Source organism: Carcharodon carcharias, chromosome 32, assembly GCF_017639515.1.
Source record: "Carcharodon carcharias isolate sCarCar2 chromosome 32, sCarCar2.pri, whole genome shotgun sequence".
NCBI classification, from domain to species: domain Eukaryota; kingdom Metazoa; phylum Chordata; class Chondrichthyes; order Lamniformes; family Lamnidae; genus Carcharodon; species Carcharodon carcharias.
Genome location: NC_054498.1, coordinates 30,060,789 through 30,083,284, shown reverse-complemented (window position 1 = coordinate 30,083,284; position 22,496 = coordinate 30,060,789). Strand labels below are relative to the sequence as shown.

The window sequence follows — 22,496 nt, the reverse complement described above, 5'->3', positions numbered from 1 at the left end:
GGTACTTGTTTGACCGGCGCAGACTCAATGGGCCGAAGGGCCTTTTTCTGTGCTGTAGACCTCTATGATTCTAAAGCTTTCACAATCAAAAGTACCTTGCTGCATGATTCAGTTAACATAAACAGACATCCCGCCTCAGCAAGTTTAACTTGTGAACAACTGTCTATGTGGCTGAGTGTGTCAGACCTGTGGCTCAGTTGGTAGCATTCTCGCCTCTCCACAGAAATAGTCCCACTTTAGGACTTGAGCACAAAACTCAAGATTAAAATTCTACTGCAGTACTGAGGAGAGTGCTGCACCAAAATATTAAACTGAGACCCGTCAGCCCTCTCAGATAGATATAAAAGATCACACATCACTATTTTGAAGAGCAGCATGGGAATTCTCCCTAATGTCCTGAGCAATAACTAGCTCTCAACTAACATAAAAACAGAATACCCAGTCCTTATTATGTTGCTGTTTGTGGGAGTTTGCTGTGTGAAAATCTGCTACCACATTTCTTATATTACAGTAAAAATTACACTTCCAAAGTACTTAATTACTTTGTGATGGCCTGTGGGTGTAAAAGGTATAAAAAGGCAAGTCTTTCTTTCTAAAAGTCCGGTGGCTTTACTTCAAGTTTGTGCTGAGTTAACTAATCTCAGATAGACTGGTAAGTATGGTAGAACAAGTTAGCCCCATTGCCTTGAAAAGGGATGTACCCAGGACTTCCAATCCTCATCACTAATCTAATAACCCCTGCCGAAAATGCATGCCAACATCAGGCTGAGCTGTGATGCCCCCACATTCAAATCATCTGTCAGTGCAGTCAAGGTTAACATGAAAAAATGTCCACTTGGTTAAAATACTAGAGGGGGTTTCATACGTGTAGAACCTTATCACAGTGAGGACTGAGATCAGGAAGACAGCAGAGACAATTAGCTAGGGAAAAAAAAGCCACTCCTTTAAAGACTACAAATACACAAATAAAATCTTTAGTGCACAATCCTTTGTAACAAATCATTCCTGAAGAATAGCTGGCTGTCTGAAAGTAAGAAATATTGAAGAACATTAAGTAATCAGCAAGAATAATTCAGCTCGCAAGCTCACACAGAAAAGCCACTAACAGATTTGATCAGGTGAGTGGCTGTAACTGTCGGAGAGTTCGATGGTTCAATCTGAAAATTTTTCCTACTACAGAGTTTGAAAAGAAACGTCCACATACTGTGCAAACAAATTCACTCTCTGAAACAGCTTTTAAGCACTTATTTAAGAACTTTCTGCAAGATTATGGCTTAGTCACTCCTCCATGCTCACTGAACCTAAAAACATAAGACATCCTGCTGGATCACATATGGATATCTATTTAAAATGCAAATATACTACAGTACAACACTACATACAAGAAACAGGTTAAGAAACAATAACTTAGGCAGAAGCTGAGTGGTGAAAACCTACACTTTCAAAAAGATTTATCCTTTGTGGCTGACAAAGAACCGACTGACGTTTGTGTTCAAATAGTGAAGTAAATTGGTTTCAATCCTTGGCTCTGCCACATACTTCAATAAACTCACAATCTCACTTTCCAGTATGACTTCCAAAAAATTCAAAAATACTAACATACTCACCTGTCTCATAAAACAAGTCTATACAATGGTCTATAGAGAGCCTCCACTGACCAAATAGTTGCCCCATAACTTCCATTTTATTCTGCAACACACACAGCTAGTAAGGACAATTTAAGATTAGTTTAGTTCCCATATTAATCATGGTTTTAAGGCATATTATGCAACCAGTTGGACAAGTCAATTATGTGCCTTTTAGTCATTTCCCCTTATTGCTAATTCTTTTTCCAAACTGGGGGTATTACTGTTCTTATGTCAATGAAACAAATTAGGTATGGACTGCTCTGCCATTGTAATTGCAGTACAGCTTGCAATGATCTATCAACATCTCAGTAATATGCAATGGAGAACCTGTAATTTCTACTTGAACTCAGAAGTACTAGCATAATTACAGACTCTGTCTACAAGTCTATACAATGGTCTATAGAGAGCCTCCACTGACCAAATAGTTGCCCCATAACTTCCATTTTATTCTGCAACACACACAGCTAGTAAGAACAATTTAGGATTAGTTTAGTTCCCATATTAATCATGGTTTCAAGGCATATTATGCAACCAATTGGACATGAATGGTGATAAAGAGCATTTTTTATTGTGGACGATGAGCACAAAGCAATGGAGAAATCCATTACCCATCTGTGGTACTGGTAACAATGGGAACAATTTGCAATGGTGAATTAAGAAAAAGAAATATATTACTATGTGGTGTATATTGTCAATGTGATTTTCCCTGTGCATATTAACATCAATATTTTACTCTGGTACAAAATCCCATCAATATACAAACTCTGACTGACAGAATTGAGAAAAAAAAAGACTTCTTAGAAAAGTGGGCCTAAGCTCCACTAGTGCGTACACACGCTCAAAGTGAGATGACATCTAAATTTGAAACAAAAACAAAAATTGCTGGAAAAACTCAGCAGGTCTGGCAGCATCTGTGCAGAGTCAATGGTTAGAGTCCGTATGTCTCCATCAGCATCCACAGTGTTTTGCTTTTATGTAAATTTGATGCTTTAACAAAGAGTTTAAGTTGAAAGAAAAATAGACTGGACAGCTTTACCATATATTATGTGAAAAATATTTTTCCTATGTTCACATTAATAGAGACTGTCTATGTTAACTTGTCATTCCGTAGTGACACCCTCTCATCAGTGGTGGTGCACTAACTTATCCAAGCATCTCAGCCCCTACTGCAGTGAAACTCTCATATTAAAACCAACTCAACTTCTCTGGTTTTCAAAATTCCACAAGTTCTGTTGTTTAACCGTAAATATAACATTAAATATTACATAGAAATAATGACAGAATGTGAGATTTTAAAATCCGTGCATCACAGTCAAATTAATGATTGCCTTCCAGCCCCACTTCACCTGAAAATTACAGTTACTCTTCAATCCTGCTCTGCATCGCCACAAGATATTCACTAATCTTTTAGAGAAATATAAAGGACTCCACTGAATCTGAACTCCATTGCTGCTTCATTTACATGGAATTACTGGTCTTCATGTTGGCTGCAGCCAACATGGCCTGCAACTCATTGTTCTGCTCATGTAGAAGCTGTAAGTGTGTGGTCAACATTTAGATGGTGGGGAGAACAGGATTGGTCTGCTGTCTCAGAATGCACCTGCAGCTAATTGCAAATATTAAAAGGTTTCCTTTCCTATAAAGGAAAATCAGCTTGATGCAACACTAGAGTCATACTACATCCACATCCTGTCTACAGTCAGGTCAAACCCAACTTTGAATTTACATTGCACTGCAGGATCTGTACAAACCCAGCTACTTTGCATGAGTATACTAGAGTTCAGTGTAAATGCACCTTAAAACAGATCTGAAGCATGCAGCCAATGTACATCATATCGAACTGTAGAATTCATAGTTCATGGTAGTCTATTCAATACTCCAAATAAATATTAAATGGTATTACAATAAACTGCAGAAGAAAAAGTAGTCAAGTTAATACACTGACATATGTATGTCTTATATGAACATTTTAAATTCATCACTTCAAAATGCTTTCATCATAACCAACATCTGGGCTTCATCTCGACAAACCAATAGACATTTTTCACTGATCAAGTAGTCAGAAGCACGAAAACTTTGTATCGCTATTTTACTGTAATCCACTGTTAAAATACACTCTTATTCTGGCTTTAAGCATGTGCTGTGTTTATCAGCAGGAATTACATGCGTTTCACACTAGAAAATCAGAAACTATAGTCTACGCCCAATAAACAATGTCAGCTTTTATATTCAAATTTTTAATTAACCAATAATTTTAACTGACAATTGTAAGTAGCAGTAAAGTGGGGAATTAGTGTAAAAATGTTTTTGTCAAACCAATTAAATGAAGCAATTTTGAATTAATAAAAAATTCTCAGTTTTGTTCAGAGACAAACATTGTGATGAGAATTTCCACGGGTGTCTGAAACCAATCTGATCAAAATGTACATGTGGAACTTCTGAATAATACAATGAAATTAATCTTTAAAATATACTACAAACTAAAATGCTTTTCTAAAAACATTTAGTGTTGACCAAAAAAACTAAGATGCTCAAATTCATATGATAATATAAAACTCTAAACTAAGTAGCCAGCTAAGGAACCCAGGCAGAAAATAATTCATAACCCAAACCTCTTGCCTCATTACCTCCAAACTCAATTATATTAGTGTTGTTGCTCATTTATATTTCAAAACGTATTTAATTCTGATAATTACTTCTAAACTTCCAGCAAATGTCTTGCACTTAATGTCAGGTTTGAAATGAGTCAATGGTAGTAGCACTCCCACCTGAGCCTCAAGGTTGTCAGTTTAAATCCCACTCCAGAGCCTTGAGCACATGACCTAGACTGACACTAAAGTTTTGCCCTGTCAGAGATTCTGTCTTTGGATGAGATGTTAAACCAAGAACCTGTTTGGCCTCAAGGTGCACACAAAGATCCCATAGCCCTATTCAAAAGAACAGCAGGGAGGTTTCCTATCACCAAAGACAGGAAAGGAAGTAAAGGGGTTGGGGTGACGGTATTGATTGAGAACATTGCAGTGCTGAAGAAAGAAGATGTCACAAAGGAATCTATTTGGCTAGAGCTAAGAAACAAAAAAGCAGCAATTATATTGCTTAGTGTTGTTTACAGGCCACCAACCATTGGGAAGGATGTAGAGAAACAAATTTGCAAGAGACACAAAAATTATAGGGCAGTTATAATGGGGAACTTTAATTATCCAAATATAGAGTGCAGTAGCATAAAGAGCAGTGTGGAACAAAAGTTTGAACACTGTCTCTTAAATGTTCTCCTACATTGTGTCATAAGGTTTAGGCTGGTTATGGAAAAAGGCAAAGAACCACCCAGAGTAAGAATATTTAACCGGGGGAAAACCATCTTCAGTGATTAAGGATGGATCTGGGCCGAATAAATTGGAGTCAATGGTTGGCAGGAAAAATGCTAGCTGTTCTGGGCTACCTTCAAAGAGGAGATGATTCGGGCACAGTCAAGATATATTCCCTTGAAAGGGAAAGGTAGAACAAACAAATCCGGAACTCCCTGGTTGACAAAGAGTCAGGAGTTAAAATAAAGAAGAAAAAGTGTGCTTATGACAGATGTCAGGTAGAAAATATAATTGAGAACCAGTCTGAACATAGAAGGTTGAGAGGGAAGTGAAAAAGCAAATAAGGGAAGCAAAGACGAGATACAAAAAGAGACTGGCAGCTAAAAGGGAATCCCAAAGTCTTCTATAGGCATATAAATAATACAAGGCCAGTAAAAGGAGTGGGGCAGATTAGGGACGAAGAAGGGGATTTACTCTTGAAGGCAAAGGGCATGGCTGAGTTAATAAATGAATACTTTGCATCTGTCTTTGCCAACAGAGAAAATGCTGCACAGGCCATGGGAAAAGAGGTAATTTGGGCGCTAGAAGGTTTTAAAATTGATAAGGATACGGTATTGGATAGTTTGTCTGTACGTAAAATGAATAAGGCACTAAGACCGGATGAGATGCATCCAAGGATACTCAGGGAAGTGAGAAGAGAAATGGCAGAGGCACTGGCTATAATTTTTTGTTGAACTTGGATGTGATGCCAGGGAACTGGGGAATTGCAAACGTTACACCCTCGTTCAAAAAAGGGTGTAAAGATAAGCCCAGCAGCTACAGACCAATCAGTTTAACTTCAGTTGGGAGGAAACTTCAAGAAAAAATTCAGGACAAAATTAATAGTAACATGGAAAAATGCGGGTTAATTAAAAATAAGCCAACATGGATTTCTTAAGAGGAAAATCATACTTAACCATCTTGCGGGAGTTTTTTTTGAAGAGGTAAGAGAGAGGGTTGTTGAGGGCAATGCTGTTGATGTGGTGTACATAGACTTCCAAAAGGCATTTGATACAGTGCAGCACAATAAACTTGTGGGCAAAGTTATAGCTCATAGTATAAAAGGAACAGGAGCAACACGGATACGGAATTGGCTGAGTGATATGAAAAAGGGAGTAATGGTTAATGGATGGTTTCCATGCTAGAGCAAGGTTTGTAGTGGGGTTCCCAGGGATCAGTGTTGGTTCATTTGCTTTTCCTGATATCAGTGACCTAGGCCTTGGTTAACAGATCACAATTTCAAAATTTGCAAATGTTATGAAACTTGGAAACACTGAACTGTGTGGAACTTTTTTTCATTCATTCGTGTACATGGGCTTCGCTGGCTAGGCCAGCATTTATTGCCCATTCCTAATTACCCTTGAAAAGCTGGTGCTGAGCTGCTTTCTTGAACCACTGCAGTCCATGTGTAGGTACACCCACAGTGCTGTTAGGGAGGGGGTTCTGGGATTCTGACCCAGTGACACTGAGGGAACGGCGATATATTTCCCAGTCAGGATGATGAGTACCTTGGAAGGGAGCTTCCAGGTGGTAGTGTTCCCATGTATTTGCTGCCCTTGCCCCTCTAAATGGTAGCAGTCATGGGTTTGGAATGTGCTGTCCAAGGGGTCTTGGTGAGTTCCTGCAGTGCATCTTGTAGATGGTACACACTGCTGCCACCATGCATCGATGGTGAAGGGAGTGAATGTTTGTGAATGTAGTGCCAATCAAGCAGGCTGCTTTGTCCTGGATGGTGTCGAGCTTCTTGAGCGTTGCTGGAGCTGCACTCATCCAAGCAAATGGACAGTATTCAATCACACTCCTGACCAGTGCCTTGTAGACAGGGGACAGGCTTTGGGTAGTCAAGGAAATCGCCATAGGATTCCTAGCCTCTTATGGACACAGTATCTGACCTGCTCTTATGGACACAATATTTATATGGGTAGTCCAGTTCAGTTTCTGGCCAATAGTAACCCCCTCCAAGGATGTTGATATTAGAGGATTCAGCGATTGTTGGAGATGGTCATTGCCTGGCACTTGTGTAGCACAAATGTTACTTGCCACTTGTCAGTCCAAGCCTGAATATTGTCCAGGTCTTGCTGCATTTGGACATGGACTGCTTCAGTATCTGAGGAGTCGCGAATGATGAACATTGTGCAATTATCAGCGAACATCCCCAGTTCTGACCTTACGATGAAAGGTAGGTCATTAATGAAGTAGCTGAAGGTGGTTAGGACAAGAACAGAAAATGCTGGAAAAACTCATCGGGTCTATCAGCATCTGTGGAGACAAACAGTTTTGACGTTTCACGTTTAGCAGCCAGCTCATACAGCCACTCTGTTTTTCTCTCCACAGATGCTGTCAGACCTGCTGAGTCTTACAGCATTTTCTGTTTTTGTTTCAGATTTCCAGCATTTGCTTTTATGAAGATGAGTGGGCCTAGGGGGAGGCAGTGGTATAGTGCTACTGTCACTAGACAATAGAAGGAAATCTGCTGTCCTTACCTGGTCTGCCTACATGTGATTCCAGACCCACAGCAATGAGGTTGACTCTTAAATGCTCATTTGGAGAGCCAATACAGACACAATGGGCCGAATGCCCTGCTGCACTGTAACAATTCTGTGTTTATGCCTCCACCAAAAACATTAACCTCTGCTGCATTTCTCTGCTTTACAACATGAACCAAATCCGGGAGGTAAATGAAGTACTCCTGGTGCCAGTGTTGGGATGTGCTGGGACAGTGGAAGGTACTTTATAAATGCTGTTCAGAACACACACTCAAATGGAAACATTAACTCTGATTTCCTCTCTACAGAATGCTGCCACAGCTGAATGTTTCCAGCACTTTCTGTTTTGATTTACTCTACAAATGCAAGCTCACTTCATAGCCACTCTCAGCTGCAAAGAAGAGGGGACGGAGCTGAAGCAGGAGTCCAGAGGCTGGGAACACCAACTCCCCCCAATGGGGAGGGGGAGAGAGGAGGGGATCAAGGGGAGGTGGGATAGAGGGGGGAAAGGGAGGAAAGGGGGAAAGGAAGGGGAGAGGGGAGGAGGAGGGGGCAGGGAGGAAGACGGGGCAGGGGGGAGGAGGGGGGAGAGGGGAGGGGGGAAGGGAGGAGGGGACGGGGGGGGGAGAGGGGGGGAGAGGGGGAGCGGGGGGGAGAGGGCGGGGGGGAGAGGGGGAGGGGGAGAGGGGGAGCGGGGGGTAGAGGGCGGGGGGGGGGAGAGGGCGGGGGGGGGAGAGGGCGGGGGGGGGAGAGGGCGGGGGGGGGAGAGGGCGGGGGGGGGGAGGGGGCCGGGGGGGGGGGGGGAGGGGGCCGGGGGGGGGGGAGGGGGCCGGGGGGGGGGGGAGGGGGGCCGGGGGGAGGGGGCCGGGGGGGAGGGGAAGGGGGAGGGAAAGGCCCCTCTGACAACCGCAGGCCCCGAGCCCGCTTTCCCCTGCTCCATCCCTCCCTCACCCCGCCCCTTCTCCCCTCCCCTCCCCTCCCTCCCGTCCGTCCGTCCGTCCGTCCGTCTCTCACTCACTCACCTATGGTGGAGATGAAAGTTGTGTTAAAGGCGTCCTCCGAGAAGCGGAAGAGGAGACAGGTTTTCCCCACGCCGCTGTCCCCGATCAGCAGCAGCTTGAAGAGGTAATCGTAGGTCTTGGCCATGGCGAGCCGGGCAAGCAGGATCTCGCTGCTGCGACCGAGCCTAACAACCTGCGCATGCGCCGAGAGAGGGGGCGAGGCATCATCGTCATCCCCAGGCTCGCCAGCTGATTGACCATATTCTGACGTAACCGAACGATACGTTCTGCGTCATCGTCGCACTGGCCTCTGGGGATTGTAGTCCTCTCTCCCCTTTCTGAAGCTGGGCCTCCCACTCCTTCCAGATTCCACCAGGAGAGGGTTCTAAAGTGACCATGTTACTAAATTCGGCCAGTTAGCCTCACATCAGCAATAGGGAGATAGATCTCTAACTTTCTGGCCGTTCCCCCAGCACATATGGCACCACATGTAATCCTAAAATCTTTCACAACTCTGAATTCCTAACGGACGGCCCGCTTCTATCTCCTACCCAAAATCCACAAACAGAACTGCCCCGGTAGACCGATCGTCTCAGCTTGCTCCTGCCCCACAGAACTCATTTCTCGTTATCTTGACTCCCTTCTCTCTCCCCTTGTCCAGTCCCTTCCCACCTACATCCGTGATTCCTCTGACACCTTACGTCACATCAACAATTTCCAGTTCCCTGGCCCCTACCGCTTCCTCTTCACCATGGACGTCCAATCCCTCTACACCTCCATCCCCCACCAGGATGGTCTGAGGGCCCTTAGCTTCTTCCTCGAACAGAGGCCCGAACAATCCCCATCCACCACTACTCTCCTCCGTCTGGCTGAACTTGTTCTCACGCTGAACAATTTCTCCTTCAACTCCTCTCACTTCCTCCAAATAAAAGGTGTGGCTATGGGTACCCGCATGGGCCCCAGCTATGCCTGTCTCTTTATGGGGTATGTGGAACATTCCTTGTTGCAGTCCTACTCCGGCCCCCTTCCACAACTCTTTCTCCGGTACATCGATGATTATTTCGGTGCTGCTTCATGCTCTCGTCAGGACTTGGAAAAATTTATTAATTTTGCTTCCAATCTCCACCCCTCCATCATTTTCACGTGGTCCATCTCTGACACTTCCCTTCCCTTCCTTGACCTCTCTGTCTCAATCTCTGGTGATAGACTGTCCACCAATATCCATTACAAACCCACCGACACCCACAGCTATCTCGACTACAGCTCCTCACACCCCACTTCCTGTAAGGACTCCATCCCATTCTCTCAGTTCCTTCGCCTCCGTCGCATCTGTTCCGATGATGCTACATTCAAAAACAGTTCCTCTGACATGTCCTCCTTCTTCCTTAACCGAGGTTTTCCACCCACGGTCGTTGACAGGGCCCTCAACCGTGTCCGGCCCATCTCCCGCGCATCCGCCCTCACTCCTTCTCCTCCCTCCCAGAAACATGATAGGGTCCCCCTTGTCCTCACTTATCACCCCACCAGCCTCCGCATTCAAAGGATCATCCTCCGCCATTTCCGCCAACTCCAGCATGATGCCACTACCAAACACATCTTCCCTTCACCCCCCTTATCGGCATTCCGTAGGGATCGCTCCCTCCGGGACACCCTGGTCCACTCCTCCATCACCCCCTACTCCTCAACCCCCTCCTATGGCACAACCCCTTGCCCACGCAAAAGATGCAACACCTGCCCCTTCACTTCCTCTCTCCTCACCGTCCAAGGACCCAAACACTCCTTTCAAGTGAAGCAGCATTTCACTTGCATTTCCCCCAACTTAGTCTACTGCATTCGTTGCTCCCAATGTGGTCTCCTCTACATTGGAGAGACCAAACGTAAACTGGGCGACCGCTTTGCAGAACACCTGCGGTCTGTCCGCAAGAATGACCCAAACCTCCCTGTCGCTTGCCATTTTAACACTCCACCCTGCTCTCTTGCCCACATGTCTGTCCTTGGCTTGCTGCATTGTTCCAGTGAAGCCCAACGCAAACTGGAGGAACAACACCTCATCTTCCGACTAGGGACTTTACAGCCTTCCGGACTGAATATTGAATTCAACAACTTTAGGTCGTGAGTCCCCTCCCCCATCCCCACCCCCTTTCTGTTTCCCCCTTCTCTTTTTTTTTCCCAATAAATTATAAAGATTTTCCTTTTCCCACCTATTTCCATTATATAAAATAAAAAAAAAACCCACTAGAGCTATACCTTGAGTGCCCTACCATCCATTCTTAATTAGCACATTCGTTTAGATAATATCACCAACTTTATCTTTAACACCTATGTGTTCTATTGTACTATTGTTGTTGACATCTTTTGATATTCTGCTTCTATCACTGCTTGTTTGTCGCTACAACCACACCAACCCCCTCCACCTCTCTGTCTCTCTATCTCTCCGCCCCCCACACACACACCTTAAACCAGCTCTTTCCTGGACTCGAACTCAAGTTCTGTCGAAGGGTCATGAGGACTCGAAACGTCAACTCTTTTCTTCTCCGCCGATGCTGCCAGACCTGCTGAGTTTTTCCAGGTAATTCTGTTTTTGTTCTGAATTCCTAAAGTAGACTTCAATCCTTTCCTGGATGACCAGATTTACAAAAGTTAAAACCAGGGCACATTGACCAGCTCCTGCTATAACACTGAGTTTCACATTAAGGGGATGAGAGAGTGTGTAACTGTGCTTCACTCCATTGTAGTATTGAGCTGTTTCTACCCCCCCATATTGAGCACTTTTACCTGCAGCTGCACCACCTGCCGCACATTTACACTGTCAGCGAGCTCATGGTTGTGGACACTCTGTCAACACCATATCTGGGAGAGTGGCCTGGGCTTATCTTGCAAGATAACCTGGAGCGCATGCCCGCTGGGGATCTCTCGCTGGATCAGCTGGCAATCATCCCAGGGTGTTCACCCAGCCCTGATGTATCTTCTCAGTTTACATTCTGGTTGCATCAGCATTTTGCTCCCACCTTGTTCCCATTGGCATAATTTAAAGGTTATCCAAAAAAGGAAAATGGTCAGGATTCCAAGGTGTTTTTGCCTTGTCTGATCACCCTACTCCTTTCCCTCATGCAGGATTTGATCCTCAAGTACCCCCCACAACAGCCTTACTCCACCTGAGTAGGTGGCATTGTTGTATTGTCACTGGACGAGTAACCCAGCAACCAAGGATAATGCTCCAGGGACCTGGAATTAAGAGTCTAATGTGACCATGAAACCATTGTCAATTGTAAAAACTCATCTGGTTCACTAACGCCCATTAGGGAAGGAAGTCTGCCATCCTTACCTGGTCTGACTCCAGACCCACAAGAATGTGGTTGACTCTTAACTGCCCTCTGAAATGGCCTAGCAAGTCATTCAGTTGAATCAATCTGCTAAAAAGACTAAAAGGAATCAACATCAACCTAAGCACTGGAAATGACAACATCAAACTCAGCCCTGTTGACCCTGCAAAGTCCTCCTTGCTAATTGGGAGAGCTGTCTCACTAGTCAAGGAGCAGCCTGAAATAGTCATCCTCATGGAGTCATATCTTACAATGTCGCAGACACCACCATCATCCTCCCTGGGTATGTCCTGTCCCACCAGCATAAGAAGATACATCAGGGCTAGGGGACCCTGGTGGCAAGATGGGAGTCCACAACATCGACACAGGCCCCCATGAAGTCTCATCAAGTCAAACGTGGGCAAGGAAACCTCCTGCTAATTACTACATACTGCCCCCCCTCAGCTGATAAATCAGTGCTCGTCCATGTTGAACATCACTTGGAGGAAGCATTTAGGGTGGCAAGGGCACAGAATGTACTCTGGGTGGGGGACTTCAATGTCACTCACCAAGAGTGGCTCGGTAGCACCACTACTGACTGATCTGTCCAAGTCCTAAAGGACATAGCTCCTAGACTGGGTCTGCAGTAGGTGGTGAGGGAACCAACAAGAGGGAACAGCATACCCTCACCCTCACCAACCTGCCTGCCGCAGATACATCTGTCCATGACAGTATCGGTAGGAGTGACCACCACACAGTCATTGTCGAGACAAAGTCCTGTCTTCACATTGAGGATGCCCTCCATCGTGTTGTGTGGCATTACTACCGTGCTAAATGGAATAGATTTCAAACAGATCTAGCAACTCATGAGGTTTTTGGGGCCATCAGCATCAGAAGAATTGTAGTCAACCACAATCTGTAACCTCATGCCCTGGCGTATCCCCCGCTGTACCATTACCATCAAGCCAGGGGATTAACACTGGTTAAATGAAGAGACCAGGAGGGCATGCCAGGAGCAGCACCAGGCATACCTAAAAATGAGGAGTCAACTTGGTGAAGCTATAACACAGGATTACTTGCGTGCCAAACAGCATAAGCAGCAAGTGATAGACAGAGCTAAGCTATTCCACAACCAATGGATCAGATCTAAGCTCTGCAGTCCTGACACATTCAATTGTGAATGATGGTGGATAATTAAACAACTCATTGGAGGAGGAGGCTCTACAAATATCCCCATCCTCAATGATGGAGGAGTCCAACACATCAGTTCAAAAGATAAGGCTGAAGAATTTGCAACAATCTTCAGCCAGAAGTGCCGAATGGATGATCCATCCCAGTCTCCTCCAGAGATCCCCAGCATTACAGATGCCAGTCTTCAGCCAATTTGATTCACTCCAAGTGATATCAAGAAATGGCTGAAGGCACTGGATACTGCAAAGGCTATGGGCCCTAACAATATTCCGGCAATAGTACTGAAGATTTGTGCTCCAGAACTTGTCACACTTCTAGCCAAGCTGTTCGAGTACAGCTACAACACTGGCATCTAACCAGCTATGTGGAAAATTGTCCAAGTATGTCCTGTACACAAAGAGCAGGACAAATCCGAACCGGCCAATTACTGCCACATTAGTCTACTCCTTATCATCAGTAAAGTGATGGAAGGTGTTACCAACAGCACTATCAAGCGACACGTGCTCAGCAATAACATACTAATGCCCAGTTTGAGTTCCACCAGGGCCATTCAGCTCCTGAACTCAATACAACCTTGGTTCAAACATGGACAAGGAGCTGAACTCCCAAGGTGAGGTAAGAGTGACTGCCCTTAACATGAAGGTCGCATTGGACCAAGTGTGGCATCAAGGAGCCCTAGCAAAGCTGGAGTGAATGGGAATCAGGGGGAAAACTCTCCACTGGTTAGAGTTATCCCAAGCACAAAGGAAGATGGTTGTGGTTGTTGGAGGTCAGTCATCTCAGCTCCAGGACATCACTGCAGGAGTTCCTCAGGGTAGTGTCCAAGACCCAACTATCTTCAGCTGCTTCATCAATTACCTTCCTTCCATCATAAGATCAGAAATGGGGATGTTCATTGATGATTGCACAATGTTCAGCACCATTCGCAACTCCTCAGATACTGAAGCAGTCCATGTCCAAATGCAGCACGACCTGGACAATATCCAGGCTTGGGCTGACAAGTGGCAAGTAACATTCGCACCATACAAATGCCAGGCAATGACCATCTCCAACAAGAGAGAATCCAACCATCACCCCTTGATGTTCAATGGCATTAAAATCACTTAACCGCCCACTATCAACATCCTGTGAGTTACCATTGACCAGAAACTGAACTGGACTAGCCATAAAAATACTGTGGCTAAAAGAGCAGCTCAGAGGCTGGGAATCCTACGGTGGGTAGCTCACCTTCTGATTCCCCAAAGCCTGTCCACCATCTACAAGGCACAAGTCAGGAGCATAATACAATACTCCTCACTTGCCTGGATGAGTGCAGCTCCCATCACTCTGAAGAAGCTTGACATCACCCAGGACAAATAAGGCTGCTTGATTAGCATCCCATCCACCACCTTAAACATTTGGTCCCTCCACCACTGATGCACAGTGGCAGCAGTGTGTACCATCTACAAGATGCACTGCAACAACTCATCAAGGCTCTTTAGACAGTACCTTCCAAACCCATGACCGCTACCATCTAGAAGGACAAGGGCAGTAGATAGATGGGAACACCACTGCCTGAAAGTTCCCCTCCACAAGTCACTCAGCATCCTGACTTGGAAATATATCAGTTGTTCCTTCACTGTCACTGGGTCAAAATCCTGGAACTCCCTCCCTAACAGCACTGTGGGTGTACCTACACCACAGAGACTGCAGCGGTTCAAGAAGGCAGCTCACCACCACCTTTTCAAGGGCAATTAGGGATGGGCAATAAATGCTGGCCCAGCCAACGAAGCCCACATCCCATGAATGAATCAAAAGAAGCACCTTTACTTGGTTCATGACTATTTTCAGGCTTCAGCCTTTTCAGCTGTTTCACACAGCTCTTTACAGCCAGCCAATGCTGCTCTCCTCCTACTGATAACTGAACCTCGAGAGCCTTGTGTCTGTTTTCCCACTCAGCTCCATTTCCCTAGCAACCTGAGCTTACAGGCTTTTTTTCCAAGAAGTTTGATGTCACAGCCAGGAATCCAGGGTACCCCTACCAACCCCCACCACCCACCCCCACACCCCCCACTTCCCCAACACTTTCCTTGACCTGAATTGCTGGATTTGTTTTCCAGTTAGGGACTGGATCAAAAAAATACAGGCCCTGAAACCAAAACTAGTGCAGGCAACGTAGAGCACACTATGGATTTCATCACACTGGAGGAAGGTATACAGTGGGATTCCCAAGCGTTAGAACATCTGCTTTTCCTGATGTAAATACTAATGACCCAGACTTGGATGTACTGGGCACAAGTTCAAAATCTGTGGATGACATAAAACTTTGTATTGTGATCTGTGAGGAGGAAAGTGATAAACTTCAAAAGGGCATAGTAGCAGATGAAATTTAATGCGGAGAAGTGTGAAATGATACATTTTGGTTGGAAGAATAAAGAGCAGCAATATAAAATAAAAGGTACCATTCTAAAGGGGGGTTAGGAGCAGAGGGACCTGGGTCGAAGGTGGGAAGAGAGGATGAGAAAGCAGTTAATAAAGCCCACAACATCCTGGGCTTTATAAGTAATGGCATTGAATACAAAAGCAAGGAAGCTATGCTAAGCCTTTATAAAACACTGGTTTGACCTCAGTTGGAGAATTGTGTCCAGTTCTGGGCACCACATCTTAGGAAAGACGTGCAGGCATCAGGGAAGATTTATGAGAATGTGTTCAGGGGTGAAGAACTTCAGTTATTTGGAAATATTGAAGAAGCTAGGGCTGTTCTCCTTGGGGGGGAGGAGATTAAGATGAAATTGGATAGAGGCGTGAAGCATCTGGATAGAGTAGATATGGGAAAACCCCATCTATCGACAGAAGGAGCAAGAACCAGAGCAATTTAAGACGATTGAGATAAGAAGCAACAAGAAAAGGCTTTTACACAGCATGTGGTTGGGAGATGGAATGCACTGCCCAGCAGTGAAGTGGGTGCAGGTTCAATTGTGGCTTTCTAAAGAGAATTGGATAGTTATCTGAAGATTTAAAATTGTAGGGCTAGGGTAAAAAAAGCATGGGAGCTGAACTAGATGCGGAGAGCCAGCACAGACATGATGGGCTGAATGGCCTCCTGCTGTCCTGTAACCATTCTATGATTCTATGACAAAGTGCTACAGAAGAGGCTATTACACAAAACAGGGCTCATGGAATGGGGGTAATATATTAGTATGGATGGAAGATTGGCTAACAGATAGAAAATGGGGATAAACCGATCATTTTTGGATTGGCAGTTGTAACTAGTTGTAATGCAAGGATTAGTTTTGGAGCCTCAGCTATTTATAATCTATCTCAATAACTTAGATGAAGTGATCAAGAGTAATGTATCCACGATTGCTGCTGATATAAAGTAATGTGGAAAAGTAAGTTATGTGGAGGAAACAAAGAGATATAATAGGTTAAGTGAATGGGAAAGAAAATGGTATATGGAATATTGTATGGGTAAGTGTAAAGCTATCCACTTTTGAAGAAAAGTAGAAAAGCAGAATACTTCTTAAATGTTGAGAAATTGATACACAAATCACAAAGTCATCATGCAGATACAGCAAGCAATTAAGAAAGCAAATGCTATGTTAGCTTTTATCACAAAGGGATTGGAGTATGAGCATTACTATAATTGTATAGAGCCTTGCTAAGGCCACACCTGAAGCACTGTGTACAGTTTTGGTCTCCTTACCAAAGGAACTTGCCTTGGAGGGAGCGGAACAAAGTTTCATTAGATTGATTCCTGGACTGAGGGAATTTTTCCAAAAGGAGAGAATGAGTAGACTATGTTCTATTCCAGAAAGCCAGTTGGTGACGAATTGACCACGGTCAATCTTTACAACCCTTTTTTATTTATTTACAGAGTTACACAATACAAGCCTAACACCTCTTCTCCCAACAACCACAGTTTTAGTTGGCATCAACTTATACAGGGTTCAAGTGAATACCCAAAACATGTCCACCACCTGCAAATCACTAAACAAAATTCAGATACAATTACCAACTAGGCCTAAATTCCTGAAAGCTTAAAAGATTGAGAGGTGTTCCCATTGTAACATTTAAAATTCTTAAGGACTGGAAAGACATTTCCTGGCTGGAGAGTCGAGAACTAGGAATCACAGCCTCAAAATAAGGGGTCATTTATTTAAGACTGAAACGAGGAGGGATTTCTTCATTCAAAGGGTTGTGGACCTTTGGAATTCTCTACCCAGAGAGCTACGGATACTCAGTCATTGAGTACATTTAAGATAGAGATTGATAGATTTTAGAGGAAATTAATGGGAATGGGGATAGTGTGGGAAGGTGGAGTTAAAATGGAAGATCAACAATGACCATATGGAGGTCTGAAGTTAAATGGCCTCCTCCTGCTCCCATTTCTTTAATTATATTCTTAAAATATGTTTTAATTAAAGGAGATATTATAAATTCAAGTTAATGCTGTTGACAAGTAACCAAGTGCATGCACTCACTCAGATCTTTCTTCATGTTTTGCTCAGGTAAGAATTAGTAAAGGTCCAGGTTTCCACTTCAAGAAAACCTGCAATAGGCTCCCAAACTGAATAAAATAATTCTATCCTGACGAAAGGTCATTGACCTGAAATGCTGATTCTGTTTCCATTGTCACAGGTCCTGCCAGATCTGCTGAACATTTCCAACATTTTTTGGTTTTATTTCAGGTCAAATACTTGTTTGGGTAAAATACATAGACACAAGTTAGCTAACAGTTTAAATCAACTTTTAAAGTAGGTGTGAAAAACAGGAGTTTTCTTTGTGAGAAATTAAAGTAACATGGTCAGAAGCATAGAACAGCAAGTTTGAACAGATTAGAGATTTAGGTGATGTTAAACTTGATTTTTCAAAGCCTGGAGGAAGAAGTAGAATCTGTGGGAGGTACATTGCTTTGAGCTGCTGGAAAGAACGAGTTGAAGTAGAATTCTTGACTTCTGGTCAGTTAAATTACATGAAATATTTTAATCCAAGTATATCAAGTTTTTAATATTGCAAAAACAAGTTTAGATAGTAAACAAAGGCTGCAAGCTCTGCCCGTTCAAATAAATATGGAAGCTAATAGTTGTTCTGTATAACTACATAGTGTCACAGTCTTCCTTCACCCCTCCCTTCACCCATGCCCCTGTAGGTTCATCGACTGATGCCAGTGTCTGCAAGTGAGTGAGTGAGACTGGATCTCTGCATTCCACCAGCTCTGATTTCTTGTCCATCTCTCCACCCAACTTTGTGGTTGTGCCTTCAGCCAGCTGAGCACACTGAGCTCTGGAATTCCTTCCCCAAACATCTCCACCTCTCTCTCTGGCTCCCTCCTCTTTTAAGACCCTCCTTAAATGCCCTGTTTGTGACCAATCTTTTGATTATCTGCTGTCCCCCCTCTTGGCTAATTTCTGGCTGATTACACTCCTGCAAAGCAGCTTGGGATGTCTTGCTACATTGAAGTGCTATATGAATGCTAGGCCTTCCTGGATGTGTCCCAGGATTGAGGAAGGCTGACACTGACACTGAACGTTGCTGCTCTCTCTTTGATATTCCTCAGCACAGCCTCCTGAGGAATTCTTGGAGAGAGCACCAAGCACCTCCCAATCTACACAACACTCTCTCTACCCCAGTCATTCTTCAGGAGCTTCACAGTTAACAAACCAGCATCTTGAGGTGTACAGTTAGTGGTTGAGCCAATATCATCCCTTCACTATCTTCAGAACTGTGTTCACAGGTGACGCGTATTTTGAGCTGTGACCACATGAATGTATGAATTATGAGCAGGTGTAGGCCACTCAGCCCCTTGAGCCTGCTGGTGCCTGAAGGAGCTGCTATGCTTGCCTGCCCTGTTCAAAGGCTTTGACCCTGTCTTAACCATCAGCTGCTAGTTACATGGTGAACATTCAGCCAATCTCCTTAGTACCATAATCAGGGAGTTCACTTAGGTGACAAAAATTCCAGAAAATGGTATCCTAACCTTTTCCCTGTCTCTGCAAGAGCTCTTGGCCAGTGGCTTTCATACAATGAAAAGTGCCAAGGCATGTCACAGGAACATTCTCAAACAAAATTTGCCACCAGACCACCTAGGAGATGTTTGGATAGATGACTGTTTTGTGGGTTATCTCATGGCTTAAATCTGTACTGGGAAGATTTCCCTCTACTCATCAGTGACTGAGGTCTGATTCAGGCATGTTGCTTCAAAACTACTTTATTAACGCTATATACATGAGAAGCTGCTAGGTAGGTACATCACTCTTGTGTACAGATTATTCCCTCTGCTCCACAGAGTCCCTAGCACATGACAGCTGATGTCACTGTTACATCATTATAAGCATCACTATCTTATTACCATAACTATTAACCCATTATGCTACATCTCCCCCCTGCAAAGTATAATGTCAACTTTTTCAATAACAATGTTAAGCTATCATTAAACTATTTACATTGCATTTTCACCATCACCATTTCCCCCCAAAGTCCGAGGTTCACAGGTTAATTCTTTGCAGTGCCTTCACAACTCTCCCTGATCTTGTTTTGTTGTCACTGCTGAGTGAGGGTGATAGTCCGGAATGAATTTGTTAACTGGGTCACCATTCAGCGAATTGATTGATGTAGCCTTCAGGCTATCTTCCCAAAGCGTCAAACTCAAGTTCTCTTGCAGCATCCAATAAGATTAGAGCTTTTCTGTTTCTTCTGAATGTGCCATACAAGAGTTTGGACAAGATACGATTGTTCTGTTTATTTAAGGACTGTGCTTTCAGTTTCCAAACACAAATCCAGATTTTCTGACATGGCATTAGGGATAGTAACTCGATGCCTGGAGTTAGATCAGCTCTCCTCTTTTTCACATTGGCCAGTCTCCATATTCCTCAACAAAAACAAAAATAGCTGGAATAACTCAGCAGGTCTGACAGCATCTGCGGAGAGGAACACAGTTAACGTTTCAAGTCCGAATGACCCTTCATCAGAACCAAGTAAACATAGAAGAGAGGTGAAATATAAGCTGATTTAAGGGGTGGTGGGACAGGTAGAGCTGGATAGAGGGCCAGTGATAGGTGGAGATAACCAAAAGATGTCACGGACAAAAGGACAAAGAGGTGTTGAAGGTGGTGATATTATCTAAGGAATGTGCTAATTAAGAGTAGAAAGCAGGACAAGCAAGGTACAGATAGCCCTAGTGGGGGGGAGTGGGTGGGGGGGGGGGGGGGGGGGGGTGGGGGGTGGTGGGTGGGGTGAAGGAATCGAAATAGGCTAAAAGGTAGAGATAAAACAATGGATGGAAATACATTTAAAAATAATGGAAAAAGTGGGAAAAGAAAAATCTATATAAATTATTGGAAAAAGAAGGGGGGAATCGGAAAGGGGGTGGGGATGGAGGAGAGAGTTCATGATCTGAAATTGTTGAACTCAGTATTCAGTCCGGAAGGCTGTAAAGTGCCTAGTCGGAAGATGAGGTGCTGTTCCGCCAGATTGCGTTGAGCTTCACTGGAACAATGCAGCAGGCTTATATTTCACCTCTCTTACATTTTTATTTAGTTCTGATGAAGAGTCATACGGACTCGAAACATTAACTGTGTTCCTCTCTGCAGATGCTGTCAGACCAGCTGAGATTTTCCAGGTATTTTTAATTTTGTTTTGGATTTCCAGCATCCGCAATTTTTTGCTTTTATCCATATTCCTCAACACTGACACACAGTGGCAGCAGTGTGTACCATCTATAAGATGCACTGCAGGAATTAACCAAGGCTCCTTAGGCAGCAACTTCCAAACCCACAACCACTACCATCTAGAAGGACAAGGGCAGCAGAAAGATGGGAACACCACCACCTGGAAGTTCCCCTCCAAGTCACTCACCATCCTGACTTGGAAATATATCACCGTTCCTTCACTGTCACTGGGTCAAAATCCTGGAACTCCCTCCCTAACAGCACTGTGGGTGTACCTACACCACATGGACTGCAGCGACTCAAGAAGGCAGCTCACCGCCACCTTCTCAAGGGCATTTAGGGATAGGCAATAATGCTGGCCCAGCCAGCGAAGACCATATCCCATGAATGAATAAAAAGGCTCTTTTATGGCTGTCAGATGTAAATTGTTAGTTCTGCTGCAACAAAAGGAATTTATATCTTCAGCTATCAGCCCATGAGTAGCGCTGCCAGTGGAAAGCCATTATTTTAGGATGTAGCCCTATAATTCAGCAAGGCTAAATTCCAGTAGCTAATCTTGGTTGTTATCATTTGAAGGGTTTTCATCGCTCTTTCATTGGCCTGTGGGTGGAGAGGAGAATTAGTAACATGAGTGATGCCACAGCCTTCTGTAAATTTCTGGAAGTCTTCATTCACAAATTGGGGCCCATTGTCTGAAACAATTTTGTCTGGAAACCCATGCGTGGAGCAGGTATTCAGTAATGCCCTTATCACAGCCTCAGCCGTTGTAGTGTGGAGTCTTGTAGCTTCTAACCACTGTTACAGACAGGGAGAAAGGCAAGCTGAAGTCCTTTATGTATCTCGCTGTGGCATGTTTCCCCAAAACCTGTGCTTGTGAAGTCATTTCTAAGGTGACTTGCAGCAAACTCTCTTTAGGGTTAGATCAGCAATATTGTTTATTCATACATTCAAACCCGGGGGATGTTCATCACACCTACACACACACACACACACCTGGACACACACCTAGATACACACACACACACACACACGACGGGATGCAAAAGAGTTTTACAAATAGGAATAACTTAAAAGGAAAAAAATCATTCACATGAATGTCAGAGTCCAGTGAGGGTTCCTCCACGTGGGAAGTAAAATTCAGGTGGGTTCAGCTAGCTGAAAGCAGGAATTGTTGAATTCCTTTCAATTTGGTGAAGAGGCAGCAAGATGAGGTTGCTATGCAGAGACTTGGTCCACTCTCCAGGCAATGGCAGGAAGCTTCCGTAGAACCAGGCTTTGAGGAAGTTTACACTTGAGGCAGGCTTTGTTGTCAGCCTGGAGTCCTGTTATGGTGTGGACAGGCTGGATGTTAACAACTGACTGCCCTGGGAGTCAGGGAATGTAGCACTCAAACTGTCCAAAGGCCAAAGGAGCTTAGGCATGTGGTTGCCCATTGATGAGTCAGTTTCAGGTTAACAATCAGTTTCTATGGCCTGAGTTTTTAGCTGGGTGGGCAGGCGCGATCAGCCGGGAAATGGACCGCCGACCACGATCAGTTTCACACTGTCTGGCCAATTAACAGGCAGCCAGTATGAGGTGCGTGCACTGCCAGGGTGGGGGCAGGAGGAGGATGGGCGATGACATCAATGCAGGCATGGTCGAGTGCTGAGAGAAAGCTCCCTAAAGGCAGAGAGCTGTGTCAGGGAGCTGCAGAACCAAAAATGTTCCAATAAATTTTTAAAAAGCAGAAAAAAAATGTCGGAGGATCACAATCAGGCACCTGAAAACATAAACGCTGCCCACAGATTTTTATTTTTATTTTATTTCTGTAGTAATCTGATGTGTAATAAACCTTTGAGACAAATGTTGTAATGGAAGGTCACATGACCTTAGTACCCAAGTATAGAGTCGCGTGG

General features: G+C 44.3%; 1 protein-coding gene across 1 annotated transcript in view; it reads right to left on the bottom strand.

The window, feature by feature from the left end:
- LOC121272055 (ras-related protein Rab-8B) overlaps window positions 1-8,672 on the bottom strand; it is a 226,311-nt gene extending 217,639 nt beyond the window's left edge. The window contains exon 1 of the mRNA XM_041178464.1: window positions 8,481-8,672. Within this exon, the coding sequence (XP_041034398.1) occupies window positions 8,481-8,604 (124 nt within the window). The 5' untranslated portion in view covers window positions 8,605-8,672. The remainder of the gene's footprint in view (window positions 1-8,480) is intronic.
- Between the last annotated feature and the right edge of the window lie 13,824 nt (window positions 8,673-22,496).